Consider the following 19,269-nt stretch of genomic DNA (forward strand, 5'->3'; position numbering starts at 1 on the left):
TATAGTTCAGAACAGAATGTAATCATCCTACTACTAAACAGGTTTGTTATTTTAAAATATATATAAAATCAATTATAAAATATTCAAATTGATCATTTCTTGCTTTAAAAAAAAGTTGAAACTCTTGCCACGATTTCAAATTTACATAACCATACATTAAAATAAAGGTCTTATTGTTCACCCTGGTATGTCATTTTCACCTCCATTTTCATTATGAAAGGTGATTCAGTAAAATTTATTGCAAAGAAAATAAGATTAAACATGAAGATGGTGTAAATTAATACAAATTCACATTATCTTCACTTTTAAAAAGATGTCTTTTCCTTCTGTCTTCCTCCATAAGCAGAAGGACATTTCGTCTGTCTAGATTTTGCTAACATTTTTGCAGCCAAAGGCTATGCTCTTTAATAAGCTTGCTATTTAACTATGAAAACAAGGAATATGATACATAGAAAAGTTCCTCTCCTACCCCAGAGATTAATGGGTCAGCTTTACTGATGCATCCCCCTCTTCTATTCATCAATATTAAGAGCGCCTGATTAGCACATGTTTGAGCTGACTGCTCCTAATAATTTCTCTCATGTACGTTAAATGCTTTTTTGGCTGAATATTTGTTTATATGTATTCGAGCATCAAGCTCCTAAACACAAAATTACTTGTGTATGTGAATAAGTGTAAACTCACAATCCCTATACGATTGAATGCCTGAGCTTTAAAAACATTAACATAAATCATCTAAGCATGAGATTAATAATTTTTCATTTACTAATTGCAGATCCAAGGATATTCAGCAATTGTTAAAAGGAATGAATGGACCAAATAATCTTCCACTTTCCAATTTCAAGAAGAAACATTTGTGAAGAAACATTGTATATGCAATTCAATTATCATTACGTTCAGAAAGGCCCCACATGATTGGGTATTAAATTTTCTCACTTACCTTGTACATGGAATCTTACAAATAGGAAATTAATTTATTTTCTGTAACTGATAAATTTCCAGTCATTCTAAGCCTAATTAATTTGGCTTCCATTCCATTTCCAAACAGTTTAAACATTTTATACACAACAAAACCCCTATTTCCAAATCCTTAAAATTCTTGCTGAAACCTCTTTGGAAATCAACAATTTACCATTTTGGCCTGAAAAGTCAACGCGTAAATATTGATGTAATCTTTCGAGCAGATACCTTAACCATGGAATCTTACACAGGAGCATTATTGCCATTTATTTGTAACAGCACATCTTTTGAACGAAATGGATCATATTTATGTAATGAAAGCATGCCTTCTAGCTTGGCTGATGAATCAGAAGAACACCAACAATACATTATTGGGCTTTTCTTATCATGCCTTTACACTATTTTTCTTTTCCCTATTGGCTTTGTAGGAAACATTCTGATTTTAGTTGTGAACATAAGTTTTCGTGAAAAGATGACTATCCCTGACCTGTACTTCATAAATCTTGCAGTAGCTGATCTGATTTTAGTTGCTGACTCCCTCATTGAGGTTTTTAATCTTGATGAAAAGTACTATGATATCACTATTATTTGTACTTCCATGTCTCTGTTTCTTCAGATCAACATGTATAGCAGCATTTTCTTTTTGACATGGATGAGTTTTGACAGATATATAGCACTTGCAAAAGTAATGAGGTCCAACATATTTCGCACTATGCAACATGCTAGATTAAGCTGTGGCCTCATATGGATGGCATCTATCTCTGCAACACTAGTGCCATTTACAGCTGTACATTTGCAGCACACTGGAGAGATCTACTTTTGTTTCGCAGATGTAGAAGAAATCCAGTGGTTAGAAATAACTTTGGGGTTTATAATCCCCTTTGTAATCATCGGCCTTTGTTACTCATTAATTGCTCGAGTTCTTGTAACAGCACACAAACACAGGAGTCTTCGACTACGGCGCCAGAAGGCTCTTCGAATGATATTTGTAGTTGTCCTGGTTTTTTTTATCTGCTGGCTACCTGAAAATGTCTTCATTAGTGTTCAGCTTCTTCAAGAGAAAGGAAAGACAATCTCTTCAGGCAACCCATCTTTTCGGCATGATTATCCCCTAACTGGACATATTGTAAACCTAGCAGCCTTTTCTAACAGCTGTTTGAACCCTCTGATTTACAGTTTTCTAGGTGAAACTTTTAGACACAAATTACGATTGTATGTTGAACAAAAAACTAAAATGTCAACATTCAATCGTTTTTGTCATGCTGCCCTAAAGTCAGTTATTCCTGACAGTAATGAGCAATCAGAAGTTTAATTTAGTAGTGCTATATAAAAACAACTGAAAATTGCACAAATATAAACTATAATGCTTGTGACTAACAGTAAAATATATGTATATACAATGCCTTGCTGAGTATTGAAGGTTTATTCTCTAAATATTTTTATGACAAGATTTCAATGGGGAACAATACATTTTAGTTAGATTTGTATTTAATTATCAACAGACTAATTAAAAGCTGACTAATAAGGAGCCTTTAGTTTTGCATGATTTATCAGAAAATATTATTGAGCTAGGAAGAAACAAGATAACTCAATTATCAGAGAATAGCTACTTTGCTATATGTAATATGCTAGATGTTTCCACTTAAATAATGAAGTTGCCACAACAGTGAGAAAACCCATTACAACACATTGATGTGGAGATACAGAAAAAAATTACTGATTTTCCATCTAAATATAGCCATCTGACAACTTTGTGAAAAACTATTGTGCTGTGCACAGTGCTGCATATGCTTTCTGTTCTAACACATTTGAGTCATTGATTTTTTGTTTCTCTTAATGTAATATACTAGCATGCAGATTCTTTCCTAGTTTATAATGTTTACTTCAAGTCTGAAGTCACACAGTCACCTCCTTCCGTACATTACCTTATCTCAGAGAACCCATCAAAAGCAAATTTTGCTGCTTCATTTTATTTTTAAATGTTGTCCAAAGGAAAATCAGGGTATTTTGTCACAAGTGCAAATGTCACATTGAAGTGCCCTAAACTACTGCTATCTTCATATTAATATTTGTGTGTGTATGTATACACACAAACACATTTACATCAGTCACCACATTTAAATGAAAATTGAGACTTGTTAATATTGTAACAATAACTGTCTTGGCTGTAAAAATGGAATGTTGTTTTTAAAAAATACTTGCCTACTGCAAAAAGTGACAGTGTAAGAAGCTCTAATTAAAATGTATTTTTTGGCATCACAACTTCTATAATTGAGAAAATGATTAGCCATCAGGGTTTTTTCCTCTCAAATCCACTGGACTTCCAGGATCTTAGATGCCTGCTGGCTTTTTTATGGATTTTCTCCTTTTCAGAAAAGTCAGATCAAGAAGTAAAAGCAAAAACATCTTAGCATTACACAGTGGAATGGGGGAGGAGGAATTTTCCAAATTCTGCCTGCCTTGAAACCAATAACTGAGCCTTGATCTCAGATGCCCTGGCATATAGCATGTAATACATTAAGGCAAGGCCTTCACAGAAGGTGAAAAAAGATCACATTAGGAGCACTTAAAAAAAAAACCAACACAGAAACACTGAAATATTACTTATGTCACTGAATTGCACAGAACAGGACACAGACATATAATCTCATCTCTATATTCAAGTAGTTACGCATGCAAATCTCTCCAAACTGAGATAAGACCCCTTTATTCCCACTTTACATGTATTCTACATGGGCATGAGTATGACACATGAACAAGGGTTTTTTTAAAATATTTTTTAAGAATATTTCACATGCAATTACATTTCTGCTGAAATACTTGAAAAGTTTCTTAATGGAAGCTATAACCACAAAAGACTTGATCTCTAGGTGCATAGGTACCACTGGGTGATGGGAGGATTAACACCACATTTAGCTATACAGATATTCCTCAAATTGACGTACAAGAAACGTGTATGTTGGTGTTTCTTATACCTGTTTGTTCTTTGGTTTTATTTGCATATTTTCATTATCCAGAGCATCTGAGGAACAATTTCACTTTTGCACATCTTTCCCGTGGGAGTGTGAATTCATCTCCCAGGGAGGGTGTCTGGTATCGTGTCTTCTACATGTAGAATGAGTTGCTACACAACACTTAGCAACAAATCTCCTATATTCCTACTATCTAACATGTGGTGTTTTGTTCTTTCCCCACCCGCTTGCATCTCTGCAATTAACCAACGTTATTCACCAGCTATTTATTGTCCCTGTATATTAACTTCATCCTGGAAAGAATGGCATTTTAACTGGCATAGACTTGAAGGAATGGATTCTTCCCTCAGGTAAGCACTGCAGATAAGTCAGTCACCACGCATGCATGTACAAAAATCCTGGAGTGTCCCTCTCAAGCATCAAAATTACTCAAAATATCTTACATGTGCTTAAAAAAACCGAACACACACTCAAAACAATACCATGTATAACGGTGGGTCTGGGGGCACTACTGTGAGGGTCAAATCAGGGCAAACTGCTTAGAACCAGAACTACTTATAGTTCAAGATTGGGGTCCTTCTCTACAAGGCATCAAATCAATCACACAGAGTACTTCAGCTGCCACTCTGGCCAGCAAGAAGTCTCATAAGCAATCCCCTTAGATAACCCAGCTTTACCTGTACCACAACCAGCCACCACTCCTTACACAAAAACCAATCTCACCAACTACGAACAGGTTCTCCCGTCCCAAAAGACTACTCATAGTTCCAGGTCAATTTACTGCTGTACCTATCCTTTAGCATCTAAAATCTAAAGGTTTATTAATAAAAAGAGAGAGAAGGGCGAGAGTAAAATTATTCAAGAAAGCACATTACATACATCAATCACCAAGCTCTTGATCCAGGCTCTGAGCAGAGATGTAATAAGCTGCTAGCTTAAAAGTCTCTGGAGTACATCCTATGTTAGGATGGGTCAACAGATCCTTCCTAGCTCTGTGTTCATAGCAGAGCTGTTCTGAAGTCAAGAATAGGATTGAAGACAAAGATGGAGGAACCCCCAAGATCCTTTTATAATCTTGCCCATATGGAGGGAAATCTATTGTTCTCCTGAGTGAGGGTACCTCCCAAAATGGAGCTGACCACATGATCAAATGACCTCTCCGTGTCCCTTTAAGCAAGGAGCCATAGTGTACCTGCTGGTCTGCAGGTTAGCAGCCAAATTCCTCAGGTGTTTATTGGCAACACATAAGAGTCATTGTTCATGCAACAGCACAGCTATTCACTGATTAATCACTCCTCACTGCTGCTGTCTCCCAGACATAAAACATTTAAAATACAAGTACAGAACCCATATTCATAATTTTACAGACAAAATTCACACATGTATACAAGTAGCATAAATAGAATCAGCATAGCACAAGCTTTCATTAGAGACCTCACTTGTCCAACTTTGCACAGGATTTGGGGCAAACACACGACAGGTATCAGGGGTTCAATATGGAGGTTGTCATGGGGAGAGAGAACTATATCTCTCTCACGATAGCAGCTTGGGGCTAGTGAGAAGTGCATCTCCATGTCTGCTGTAGTGGGCACAGCCGGGGGAGGGGTTCATGTCCTCTGGCTGGAGCAGGTCCATAACCAAACCCTTACCTTGCTTTAAGTTATAAGTACCCTGACCTTACGTCCCAAATTTTCTGGGACTGTCCTGGTTATAGGTACTAAGTCCCAGTGTCCCCATCGAGTAGAGAAATGTCCTGGAAAGTCCCACCAGACATTTCACACAGACCGAGACTGTACACTTCCATTGCTCCTCAAGCGGCACAGTGCAGCAGCAACAGCGTCCTCCCTCCCCCGAAGAGCGCACAGGAGGCTCCATTGGGGCTTTTCAGGCTGGGGTGGGTTTCTGGTGGCATGTGGTTTCTGGCTACTTTGCCACCCACTGCCCCAGCACCATGTGGTTCCCTCCTTCCCCCATGGGACTGCCTGCCATGCAAGGCCCCTGGTCCGGCCACACAGCTGCCTCCTCCACATGTGCAGGCAGCAGCTTGTTCTTCTTACAGCGAGCGGCCTCATGGCTGGGTAAGGATCCCCACTGTATGGGGCAGGGAGACTGAGCTCCCTCCCCCTTCTCACCCTGCTGGGGGAACAACAGAGTGCTGTCTGGAGGCACTTCCTGCGGCAAGGGGGTGCAAAGCCAGGAGGCACTTGTAAATGCAGGATAACTGCACTTGTAACTTTTCTTACAGGTTACAAGTAAGAAACACCTGCCCTTCTCACTGCCCTCAGCCCTCCTGAGACCTGCCCCCCTCCACCAGCCCTTCTCTCCCCCCTGTGCCCACTCCTCCAGTAACCCCACTCTGATTATGTGAGCTACCCCCTTTCCTAACACTTCCCTCTATACACCTGCCCGGCCTCTCCCCTCTGGTACTGGTCTCTCCCCTGCAGGTATCTGCCCTTCTGCTTCACCCCAAGAATCCCTTGGCACCTGCACCTTCCCTTACCCCTGCACCCTCCTGGTGCCTCCCCTTCCCTCACTGCCCCTGCCCCCTTTGTCCTCTTTTTCCCTGATGCCCACCCCCTCATCACCCTTTGCCCCCGTTCCCCTCATGCTCCTGTGCCCTCACACATAACTTGCTCCATCCCCGCCTTCCTCATGCACACCCCTTCTTTCAAGCCTCCTCCCAGCACTTCCCCCTCCCCCCTCTAGCCCTCAATGCCCTTACCCTCTCCTCTCCCAGCATCACTCTGTCCCCCCTCCCACTGATACCTCCCCTCCTGCCCTTTTCCTCATTGTCTCCAGTTCGCCCCCTGGCATTTGTCTCTCCACCACGCTGTCCCTTGGTGCCTTCCCCTTTCTTCTCCTGACCTGCCCCCCTCCCCTCAGCACAAGCCCCTTCCTCTCCCACCTCTTCCACCTATTTTTCCCGCACCCCCACCTTCTGCCTTCCAATTTGATCCTGTGATCGGGCCCGGCCACAGCTGCTTCCGTGACCCCTGACCTTGTGCCAGGCCTGGAGCCGGGCCGCGCAGTTTTAAAATTTAAAGTCCCGGGCCGTGACGTCACAGCACACCGAGCGTCTCCCCTCTCAGCTGTTGCGCGGGCATTTGAACATGCCACACATGCGCTCCCTCAGATGTCTTGCAAACCTGGCGCCTCCCCTCTCAGCTGCTGCGTGGAGAGGGTGCGCAAGTCTCTTGGAGGGAGTGCATGCCGCCATGCAACAGCTGAGAGGGGAGACGCTGGTTTGCAAGACATCCGAGGGAGTGCATGCACCCCACTTTGGAGACTACTGTTTTTAAAACACTGGCGTGGGCGCACATAAATGCCCGGGCGGGCGCCATGGCGCCCGCGGGCTCTGCGTTGGGGACCCCTGGAATAGAATATCGACTATTTGCTCTCCCTCTTGATGCTTCGATGAAAGGCAGCAAGGAAGGGGAAATAGGAGCCAGTGCCGGGGGGGGGGGAGGGGGGGAGCTCGCTTAAAAGCTGGTTTCCTCCTGTACTGTCTCTGCAGTGCCACTTGTCCCCCCCGCCCTGCTGCCTCTACCAGAGGCAGTGGGGGAAGGGGGCATAGGGGAGGCTGCTCAGGTAACAGCTCCAGTCCATGAGGTCCCAATGGGGAGTTGGGCCCCGCAGACAGGGGCTGCTGCCACCAAACAGTCCCGTTTATGGTGGCCTGGGCTGTCTGCTGTGAACAGGAGCTACTGGACTCAGTGCGATCCACGACTGAGCAGTCCCAGCTCACACAGGTTGCTACACCTCTGCATTTTAAATGTAATAACAGTCCGATGGCTCTTACTACACTTAAAATGCAGAGTCGCAGCACACATGGCCACTGGAGCCAGCACAATCCAGGACTGCTGAGTCTCAGCCGATTCCTGAAGCTATCCCTCTTGCAGCTCTGCAGAGTGGCGCTTATTGACTAATCATAGTTGATACAGGTGACCCCTGATTTACGACCCCCCCACATTTACGACAATTTTTTTTCATGCAAGATAGCTCCTAAAACCCCCCAATATATGTCCACAGATTGTATTTATGACGGCATACGACACGGACTCCATGCATCATCCCAAAATGGGAAATGCACAAGGTCAGTCAGACTCATCGGCCTGCAGCTGCTACTTGAATTGAATGCATCTCTGCCATATGTCTTCACTTTTTAGTTATTTTTGTGCATTATTTGAATTATTTAGTTTAGTTTTCCTCCATTTCCATAGTTAATTTTGGTATTTTTAGGGTGTGAAATGGGTTTCCAGGAATGAAACCGCCATTTATAACATTGCGCCTATGGGAAATGAGGGTAGGATTTATGACGGATCGACTTATGGTTGTTCTCCAGGAACCAATTAGGTCATAAGTGCGGGGGTCACCTATACAAACTGTATCGACTACATGATTAGCCTGATAATTGCAATTTAACATCCTTACCTTGAACATCAGTTCTCTCTGTCCCTTCCCCTCAACCTGTGAGGCTGGAGCGCCAGAGGAATGAGGTGTTTCAGTTGGGAGCCACATCAATGAGGGTTAGGGGTTTTTGGAGGAGTTTTGTATGCTTCTCACCTGTGTGCTCCCCAACTAATTTTTCAGTGGGTCACTGGCCCCAAACCCAAAAAAGGTTCCCCCGCTCCTGCCATAAATGAAGAAAACACGGAAGCCTTTTGTGTTGGACATAAATTAATATTTTACTTTATTTAAAATGGAGTTTAATAAATTAACACAAGGAAGTTAAAATGCTTAATCTTTAACAATTTAAATTAAGCCATTCTCCCTAGCTGCAGCAATAGCAAAATGGCTCCGGCTTAATTATGGAAACAATGAGTTTCCATTAGCAAATGGTGGTCCACGGAAAGGCTTACACTGAGTCAGGTGATTCACGGGCCAAAAACTTTGAGAACCACTGAAATAGAGGCACCCCTGATCTCTTCCCCCAAGTTAATGCAATACAGGATGGATTAATGCAATTTCTGTGTAGTTGCATGGGGGGCGGGTCCCAAACCCATCCCTATTGGTAGAGGACGGAAAAAGGAGTTCTTAGAGGGGTCACACAACACTCTTTACTTTCTGTCACTTGATCCCAGAAGTACTACCACCGGGGGTGGGACTTCATGTGACAGGTGAGTGTGGCCTAAGGGATCGGGTAGGTGGCTAATGAGGATGGGGCATGGCTAACATGTCCCCAGTTTTGGTTCAGAAAAATATGGTCACCGTAGTTAGAAGAGGAAGCTGTATATGGAATTTGGTGGCCCTAGCTCTTACCATTTAGGAGGAGTTCTTGAACTAACAGACAGATGCACAAACTCTCTCAAATATATAGTAGATATTTACTCACTCAATCCCAAGTCCTTGAATGTTTTACCCATGATAAATGTCTAACTTTGGAAATAAATAATTTTTTACAACAAATCTTTCAAACTCTGAAAACTTTCTGTAGTCAGTTATTATTAAAGTCCAGATACCACAATGACAACTAGAAATATCTAGGCAAATTATATTGTTATAAAATGAAAAAAATGTGTAATGTCAGGAATTACAAAATATGCAATTCCTCTTACTGACATAATGTACTACATTTAGAGCCAAAATTACAGCATGCCTACCACAATGAAGAAAAGCTGTTTGCTGTTGCCTACATATTTTAGATTTGAGTACAATCATGTGCTTCTTGAAACTCTAGCAATAGTTCTTCAATTACTCATTAAATAAAGTCCTCTGCCAGGGTGCAAGAACAGCTCACCTCCTCCCACCATTTCTCTCTCCCCTGTTTTTTAAATTAATGCAAATGAAGCAATATTCATATAAATGCCATTCAACTTCTACATGTACTGTATCATCATAAGTGCAGTTAAACAATCCACCTACACCATCACATATGGTATCAACTTGTGCCATTTCATCCATTTACAGAAAGGACAATAAATTGTCACAGTCAGTTTCCATGGCCCTTCTTTAAAGTTGGAAGGTATGCTTTTTAACAAATATAAAGTGCTTCTGTGGGAGAGAAAAGGGGCACTCTGGGTTGGTCTCCCATTTTCTTCCATCTTTGAGTCCCATAATACGACTTGCTCTTTAGACAGGAAAGGTAGGTCAAATCTGTCACTGGAGTCATTGTTTCAAACACTAGATCGTTTGAGAACAATGTGCCTCCTCCTGGCTTCCAGTTCACTCCCCCAATCAATCTTCTACCAACTCCTTGAAAGAGTGAGTACAGTTTAGAACTCAAAGTCGGGTCTCCTGTATAGCAGAAACCCAAAAATTAGAACCAAAGATAAAGTTATCAGTATTTTACAGCTGCTATTGAAGGGAACTTTTACCTGCAGCAAGATACCAGAAAATTTATAAATAATTTGAAGTCACACAACAATATTAAAACATTGTTATTTTAAACTAACCCACAATCTGACTGCAATATTTATACTGGCAATTGTTTGTTACTCCTCACGCAATTTTATGGACAGAACAATCTTTTGTCAAAACTCAGTTGTGCTTTAATGTAAACTAGTAATTTTCTCTAAGAATGATTAAATGTAATTAATGCTTTTTCAATTTAAGTGCATACCAAATAGCACTCTAAATTACATTTCCAATGTAAAAATACATTAAGTGGCTGAAGACATGAGAAAAAATAGTATCCACCAAGGGTGCATCTACACAGCGCCCTAAACTCAAAATAAGATACACAATTTGCGCTATGCAAATTGCATATCTTATTTCAAATCTATTTCAAAATAGCTTATTTTGAAACAGCTCCAAATTTTGAAATAATGCGCTATTTCAAGCCTTCCGTTATCCCTCGGGCAACAAGGTTTACAGGGATGGTGAAACAGCATGCCCGTTATTTAAAAAAATATTTCAAAACAACAGGTGCCTTGTGTAGACGCGGGGTAGCTATTTCAGAATACTTCCCGAAATAGCCATGCAGCGAGACATACCCTAAGGGAATTAATTCAAAAGTTCCCAAAGAATTAGGAGCAAGTCCCACTGAAGAAAAAAAAAATCAGTGAGATGTATGCTCCTAAAGTCATACATGTACTTCTGAAAAATCCCATCTTACATTAACAAACCTTTCTCTTGAATATCATCATCAACAACCACCATGGGCTCAATGCCCGTTGGTGTCCAATGCCTTCTCTTGAATATGTTCAGTATTAAATGTCAGAAAAGGAGATAAATCAAAAGACACATCAGCACAAATGAATGACACCTCCAAATATGCTGTTTTGTGGAAGAGTCATAATGAGAGATAAGCATGGACAATGGGTATAAGAAGAAGGGGGAGGCTAAGTGCCCCCAGACTGCCCGGTGTGGCCTGCCCACTCTCCCCCTTCTACTCCCGGCTCTGCCAACTGTCTGGCCACCACGCCGTCTGAGGATGGGAAGAAGACAGCCAGGACTTCAGGCAGAAAGGGTGGGGCCTTAAGTGGAAGGGGCAGAGCTGCAGCACTAGAATCTCCAATGCAGGGGTTCACCCATCTCCTGTGTAGATAAATCACTAGTTTGAATCTAGGTGACTGAAAGCCGTGATTGTCCAACATGCTAGCCACCAGCCACATGTGCCCATTGGGCTGGCTCAGAGTATCTAGTTCGCTATAGCAGTAGCCACTATAGTAGCTACTGCTTCAGAACTGGCTGGATATCATAGACCTAAAGCAATTGCCTCTGACAGCTGTGCACAGGCTTCTCTGAAAAATCAGCAGTCTCAAGCCACGGCCATTAGAGCTGTCTCTATTTAAAAAAAAGCTAACATTTTTGTTGACCCTCCCTCACACTCTTTAAGCAGTCTCAGAAGAGACAGTAAGGACTGAATGTGCAAGGACAGCACACTACCTTCTCAAATCTTTAGGTGGTTTCCCCTCCAGATCAGGGCTGAGAAAGAACTGTGGAAAAGCGTGAGAAAACTTCTCCTGATGACTTTTGTACCTGTTTTATATATCAGTGGTTCTCAACCAGAGGTCCAGGGCCCCGTGAAGGGCCATAAGCAGGTTTCAGAGAGTCCTCCAAGCAGAACCAGCATTAGGCTTGCTGGGGCTCAGGGCAGAATGCCAAAGTCCTACCACATCCAGCAGAAGCCAAAGTCTGAACAACTTAGCTTCATGGGGGCCCTTGTGGTATGGAATCTCAGGCAACTGCCATGTTTGCCTAATGCTGGCCCTTGCTTTTATATGCAGAAAATTAGTTGTGACACAGTGGGCCATGGAGTTTTTATGTTGGGGGAAGGACTCAAAGAAAAAAGGTGAGAATCCGTATTATAATTAGAAAGCCCATTTCCAGTACCGTCAATCTGGCACCTTTGAAAAACACTGCATTCACTTCAAATTACAAACCAAATGTTATATTTAAAAGCATCACTTCCTTTACTGATTCCACAAATATAAGCTGTCAGCACTATGAAGTGCAATTCCTTTGCTCACGTACTCATACTTGCACTAGCTCTCACTGAGCTAGTGCGTGTGTAAATGGCAGTGTAGCCAAAACAGCACATGCAGTGGTAATGAAGGCACAGCTGAGTCCTGTGAAGTACAAGCCAGTCTGAACCAGGGGGATATGTACTCAGCACAGCTTAGCTGTGCCTCTGCTCCACTACAAATGTGACTGCAGCTACATTCACTAGCGATTCATGAGGGGGTGTCAAGGGGCCATGTGTCCCCCCCGAAAATGTTGTGCATGGGAGAGGCAAGGAACCAGAGCCTCTGGGCAGCCCCGGGGGGAGCAAGCAAGAGAAACACCTGCCACATGCAGCAGGGGCCAATCCCCCTCACATTCATTAACAGTGGAGGGTGGACCAACACAGTGCCGCTCCTTGGCTGCATCAGTCAAGGAATGACAGGACACCCCCCCCCACACACACAAACTCACTAGTCGGAAGTGGAGCAATATGGCTGACAGCTGGGGGAGCAGGCTGGGGCAATGTTGCTCTATTTTCTCCCACTGCTGCCAGTGAGTGCAGGGGGCCTGACCACTGCTGCTGACACCAAACTTCCCTCGCTAGTGCTACTGACCATATTGCTTGGGGGGAGGGGAAAGCAGGGGTTTTCCCAGACCTTCTCCAGCAGCACAGGGAGGAGTCATGTGGAAAGGACGGTCACGGGGCCAATGTCCCCATCCCATATTCTTCCTCGTCAGTTGCCCCTGGCTACACGGGTATTTATAATCATAGACAAGTAGGGAAATCATTAGGGATATTGAATGGCAGGTAACTGACTAATCGGATTGTTGATGCAATTCGCCCTAGTCAATAGGGCGTGTCTGCCTTTGAACTGTGGCAACAGCCCTAGGGCTGTTGCTATGCTTTAAAGGCAAAAGCGCCACGTGAAGCCCAGGGTCAGCTAGGGACTCCCGCTGACCCCGAGCTCTGTGCGGCACTGCCACTATCTTTCTGATAGAGGCAGCAAAGGGGGGAGAGCAACGAGCTGTCAAGCTTGTCAACTATCAGATAAGCATTTGCTTATCGGGCAGTCGACTAGTTGTTCACATCCCTAAAAATCACACCCCTCCTTTTCAGTGTAGGTGTAGTCTGAATGCAAAAAGATACCTTCTTTTCTCATTTTTGTAGCATATCTTGGCAAAATAAAGCTCTTACCTTTGAACCTGGTTAATGTATAAAGTCAATCTGCTAAATTTTCAGGTAGGCAGACTAAAAATGCCAATGCTTTCACTTAAAGGAAAGCCATAAACATTTCAAAAGAAAAGAAAACAATTAGTATCTGAAAATTTGTATCCTATTATTGAGACGCAGCACCGGTCACTTTCTTCGAGCTACTAAATTGCATTCAAGCTAAAAATACATCAAATACTTTCCCAATACTACTTAGCTATGTAAGAAATTGCTATCGTTTCCACAAATGTTATAAGACTGCAGTAGGGAAGTGAAGTTGTTTGTGTAGTTGTGAATGGCAGAGGAGGTGAACTCACAAGAATCTCTCCATTTAGTAGCAGTCCACACTACAAAAAAGGTATGAGAATCCATGACATACAGGATATGATTTAAGAATTTAGGATCAGCTCTTTGATAGCCAATTAAAAGAATTGAAATGTATATTAAAATCTAATACCATTCGGCAGAAATTTCTACAGAAGTAGGAACAATCTGAAATTTAAATAAAGAAATCAGCTGAATGAAGCAGCTAATTTTGCTTTTTAATAATTACCCACCACAGTAGCCTATTGGATTGATTTTATTTTTGTTTTTTAAAAGTCAAAAGAAATCAAGCTTTTTTTAAATTTTCAGCAGAAATACAGATACTGTGTAAGGATAAAAATATATATCTAAGTGGTTTTAAAAGATTCCAAAAATGGCATATGATCTTAATCGAGATCTTAATTAAGATAATCTTTTCCATGGCAAAAACAGTAATGGGGAAAAAGTTCCATTTCCCCCCACGCCATCTGACACTTCTTCCCTTGTTATCCATTCTGGTCATCATACATATACCTAACGCACTCTTGACAGGGCTGCCTATAGGAGAACTGAAGCCACCTCTTTAGTCAGCAGTAAATTACATGCCTGCGATATTGATTACATTCATGGTAACCCTGTGGACATGGAACTAAATGCATATGTGCCTTGCTATATGGATGTTCACAGCAGGTATTTTTTTTGGAGGGAGAGGCTGTTTATGTTTAACAAACCTGTCCCAATGAGCAGTTTTCACCTTAGAATCGTACTGTCCCTTCCTTGTGTCATCTCTGCAAAGCAAGTAAGGCAGGGGCGGAGAACCTCAGGATCTGGCTCCCGAGGCTTAGAGCCCCTTCTCCCAGCATTAGGGAGCGTGCACTGGTGCTCCAGCCCCCGTGCTGCTCCACTGCAGGGCTGGAGCACCCAAAATCTACTAGGCTGGGCACTCCTAGGCTCTGGTGACTAAGGGGAATTTGGGGAGTGTCTTTCTCCTCACTAAAAAAAAATTAAAAAACAACAAATAGTCTGGTACCGCTTTAAAGACTAACAAAACATGCAGATGGTATTATAAACTTTTGTGGGCTCAGTCCACTTCTTCAGATGACCCACTGGGGGCCATGTCAAAGAGGGGTTTTTTGGTTTGTTTTTTTTTTTACTTCTCAATTGTGTATGGTCCCCGACTGATTTTTCTGTGGGTCAGTGGCCCCCAACCCAAAAAAGGTTCCCCGCCCCTTAAGTAAGTGACGAGATTGCTTAGTCATAGGTTCTGCTATGAAAGTTTTAATCATGTATGACCCTCTGCTATATTAATAAGCAGGATTTAGGACATGAACAATCTTCATTCTGATTTATAATTTAGGCATGCTTTTTTCAAAGGTGTTGTCAAAACTATTTACACAAATATATTACTGTAAACTTAATGCCTGGCTTTAGGCTTTTTTTCAGCCTTCTTTCCCATCATTCAGTGATATAACAGAACCAGGAGCTAAGAATAAACAGCTACCTACTGAGCCAATCACTATAGCTGACAACTGCAAGGCACTGACAATTCTGTTTTGTTCTGAGAATCTGAGATAGCACAGCTTCAGCTCATTACTTCCAGTCCTGCCACTCGAATACTGCAAAACTGCAGTATACTTTGATGAGCAGCTCTGGTAAATTTTCTAGCAGTATTAAAAATGATAATGAGACTGAAGTATCTTTGATAGTCTCCAGCACAACTGACAAACCAAATGCCCAGTCCCATAGGCTACTTTCCAACCATTTTTTCCTCAAATTCCCATCTTCCTCCACAGCATATTTTTAACAATACATTCTTTTCCATAACAATCTTCTAAACAGGTTACAAAATATTAGTTTTTCCCACCATACATGGATACTTTTTGGAATATTTTTAAAAGGCAGCATTGTCACTTAAACATAATGTTGAAAATGACTTAGAATACCATTTTAAAGTTTATTGAAAAATATTTTAATCAACATTAGGAATTAAGAGTTTGGGGAAAGTTATACTATTAACTAGAGATATTTACAATAATGCTTTGCACATTCAAAATTGGGAAGGTCTTAGCATTGGGTGCAATCCCCTATTTATAGAAATTCTGTTTAGCTTTTTACTTCTGCTTTTACAAATTACTGTGCCAATGTGGCAAATCTGTCCAGCCACAATTCGTAAATTGTGCATAATGTTATGAAATTGCTCTGTCATTTGTGAAGTCAGTCATATTCTGTCAGGGCTGTATCAGGTATCTTCAGAACAACAGAAGGTAGTTAAACCTTGATGGCTCCCATTCAAAGTGAAATCGACAAGGAGTCAGTGATACATTAAAGATATCCATTTATTGTTCTGCGTTGAGACAGTTCAGTTTGTCCAATGTACATGGCAGAAGGGCATTGCTGGCACATGATGGCATATATCACATTAGTAGGTGTGCAGGTGAATGAGCTTTTGATGGGATAACTCAGTGGTGTCTAACCAGTTCTGAAGCAGTAGCCACTAAAATGGCTTGCCTTGTATATTAAAAATGTACACACTTGGACTGAAGTGGAGATGAATGTAGGAGATAGCTGTGTAGAGAGTCTCTGGGTTAAGCTAAAAGGGGTAAAAAATGAGGGTGATGTCATGCTAGGAGTCTACTACAGGCCACCTAGCAAGGTGGAAGAGGTGGATGAGGCTTTTTTTAAACAAATAACAAAACTATCCAAAGCCCAAGATTTGGTGGTGATGGGGGACTTCAACTATCCAGACATATGTTGGGAAACTAACACAGCGGGGCACAGGCTATCTAATAAGTTTCTTGACTGCATTGGAGACAACTTTCTGTTTCAGAAGGTTGAAAAAGCTACCAGAGGAGAAGCTGTTCTGGATTTGATTTTAACAAATAGGGAGGAACTAGTTGAGAACTTGAAAGTGGAAGACAGTATGGGGGACAGTGATCATGAAATAATAGAGTTCATGATCTTAAGGAAAGGTAGAAGGGAGACCAGCGCAATTGAGGTAATGGATTTCAGGAAGGCAGATTTTGATAAGCTCAGAGAACTTGTAGGTAAGGTCCCATGGGAAGCAAGACTGAAGGGAAAAACAACTGAGGAGAGTTGGAAGTATTTCAAAGGGATGTTGTTAAGGGCCCAAAAGCAAACAATTCTGCTGTGCAGGAAAGACAGAAAATATGGCAAAAGACCAGCTTGGCTTAACAAGGAGATCTTGCATGATCTCAAAATAAAAAAGGAGTCATATAAAAAATGGAATCTAGGACAAATAACAAAGGATGAATATAGGCAAGCAACACGGGAAAGCAGGGGCAAGATTAGAAAGGCAAAGGCACAAAATGAGATCAAACTAGCTACAGGCATAAAGGGAAACAAGACGACCATTTATAAATACATTAAAAGCAAGAGGAAGACCAAGGACAGGGTAGGCCCACCGCTCAGTGAGGAGGGAGAAGCAGTAACAGGAAACTTGGAAATGGCGGAGATGCTCAATGACTTCTTTGTTTCGGTCTTCACCAAGAAGTCTGGAGGTGTGCCTAACGTAGTGAATACAAGCAGAGAGAGGGTAAGTTTAGAAGATAGGATACACAAAGAACAAGTTAAAAATCACTTAGGAAAGTTAGATGTCAGCAAGTCACCAGGTCCTGATGAAATGCATCCCAGGATACTCAAGGAGCTGATAGAGGAGGTATCTGAGCCTTTAGCTATGATCTTTGAAAAATCATGGAAGACAGGGGAGATACCAGAAGACTGGAAAAGAGCAAATATTGTGCCCATCTATAAAAAGGGGAATAAGAACAACCCAGGAAACTACAGACAGGTCAGTTTAACGTCAAGTACCTGAGGAAGTGAGTGGTATCTCATGAAAGCTTTTGCCCTAATACATTTGTTAGCCTTTAAGGTGCCACTGGACTCCTCCTTGTTTTTCCTGAAACAGATTACTACGGCTACCTCTCTGAAACCATTCAAATTGACAGCATCTTAGGACAATCACCACATTCTAAGTGGAACCAATTTTCTCCAACTTCTTTGGAAAAGGGAGTAGGGTTGCGAGAGTGGAAATCCCAAAATAGATCAAAGATCAGACTTTAGTGCTGTGTTCCAGAACCTCAGAGACTGCAAGGAGTGGGGGCGGGGAAGGAATAGAAATCCAAGGAATGCATAGAGATAAAGAAGGTTGGGCAAGAGAGAAGAACAGAGAGGACTGCTTTCATAGCCAAATGGTCTTGTCTTAACTAAAAGGACAAACTGATAAAAGAGGAAGAAAATCGATAGAGAGGACAAGAGACTCCATGATTCAAAAAAGAAACCATGTTCAGAAACAGAAATACTGGCCTCCTAGAGGACTCTAACCTGACCCCAAAGAATGCAAAAGAGTGGTGAGGAAATGGAGGCAGAGAAATGCATACCGATACATTGTTTTGTCTAGATCTGTACATTTTTATGCTAGCTGAAGTAAAGAGCTATTGGTTGTTGAAACTCTTACAAAACTTGTATCTCTACTTGTTTTCACTATCATATTTCCCTAGAGAGATTAACTGTAAATCTGCATTTCCCATGAGGCTGGAGCTCTGAAAGAGGATGGGCTGAAACTACTGAGGAGCCTGAGATATCAGCACTGGTCAGCAGGGTCATGAAGTTCCATTGTCATGAAGTGGTAATAGAGTCTGAGCTCATGAAGCATGCAAGAGGCAACAAGGAAAGAGTGGCCAGGTTTGGCAGGGGCGGCTTTGTGCTCCTGGATGGTGCCAGTCCATCGCTGTCACAGTAGCAGCCAGGATCGCCAGGCCAGTTATGCCCCTCCGTCAGCAAGCCTGAGTGTAGCAGCCTAGTCAGACTAAGGATGTTAAATATCAAGTAATTTACTAGTCAAGTACTTGATAGAATTTCCATTGACTACTCAATTAGTCGATAGGCACTTCCAAATTCCTCTTCTGAAATGTACAAGAGCCCCAACGGGAAATCCCGCTGACTGTGGGCGTGCCAGCTTTGAAATGTATTTGAAATGTGCATTTCAAAGTGGAAGTGCAAGCATGGAGCCTGGGGGCTCTGTGTGGTTTGAAATGCCACGCTGGAACCCAGGATCAGCTAGGGAGTCCCCAGTTGACCCCGGACTCCAAGCGGCACTGCCGCTTTGAAACACCATGGTGGTGTTTCAAAGGGGCAGCGCTGCACAGCTGATCCAGGGCTCAGCTGTGTGGCGCTGCCCCTTTGAAACGCCACCTCAGCATTTCAAAGCAGCACCATGCGGAGCTGACCCCGGACTCCATGCGGTGCTGCCCCCTTTGAAATGCCACCATGGCGGCATTTCAAAGGGGCAGAAACACACAGAGCACCGCCTCAGCATTTCAAAGTGGCAGTGTCACACGGAGCTGCTTTGAAACTCTGAGGCAGCGTTTCAAAGGGGCAGCGCCGCACAGAGCTCGGTACAGGTATTTGATAGAGGCAGCA

At 42.4% G+C, this 19,269-nt stretch overlaps 2 protein-coding genes across 6 annotated transcripts in view; one reads left to right on the top strand and one right to left on the bottom strand.

Moving 5' to 3' along the window:
• CHLSN (cholesin) overlaps nt 1-19,269 on the bottom strand; it is a 236,458-nt gene that overhangs the window by 189,053 nt on the left and 28,136 nt on the right. The window lies entirely within an intron of this gene.
• Nucleotides 143-2,488, top strand: GPER1 (G protein-coupled estrogen receptor 1). Its single transcript, XM_075899560.1, has one exon. It carries the CDS (start codon nt 1,196-1,198, stop codon nt 2,270-2,272), a length of 1,077 nt encoding a protein of 358 aa, XP_075755675.1. The 5' UTR covers nt 143-1,195; the 3' UTR covers nt 2,273-2,488.

Source organism: Pelodiscus sinensis, chromosome 16 (assembly GCF_049634645.1).
Source record: "Pelodiscus sinensis isolate JC-2024 chromosome 16, ASM4963464v1, whole genome shotgun sequence".
NCBI classification, from domain to species: Eukaryota; Metazoa; Chordata; order Testudines; family Trionychidae; genus Pelodiscus; species Pelodiscus sinensis.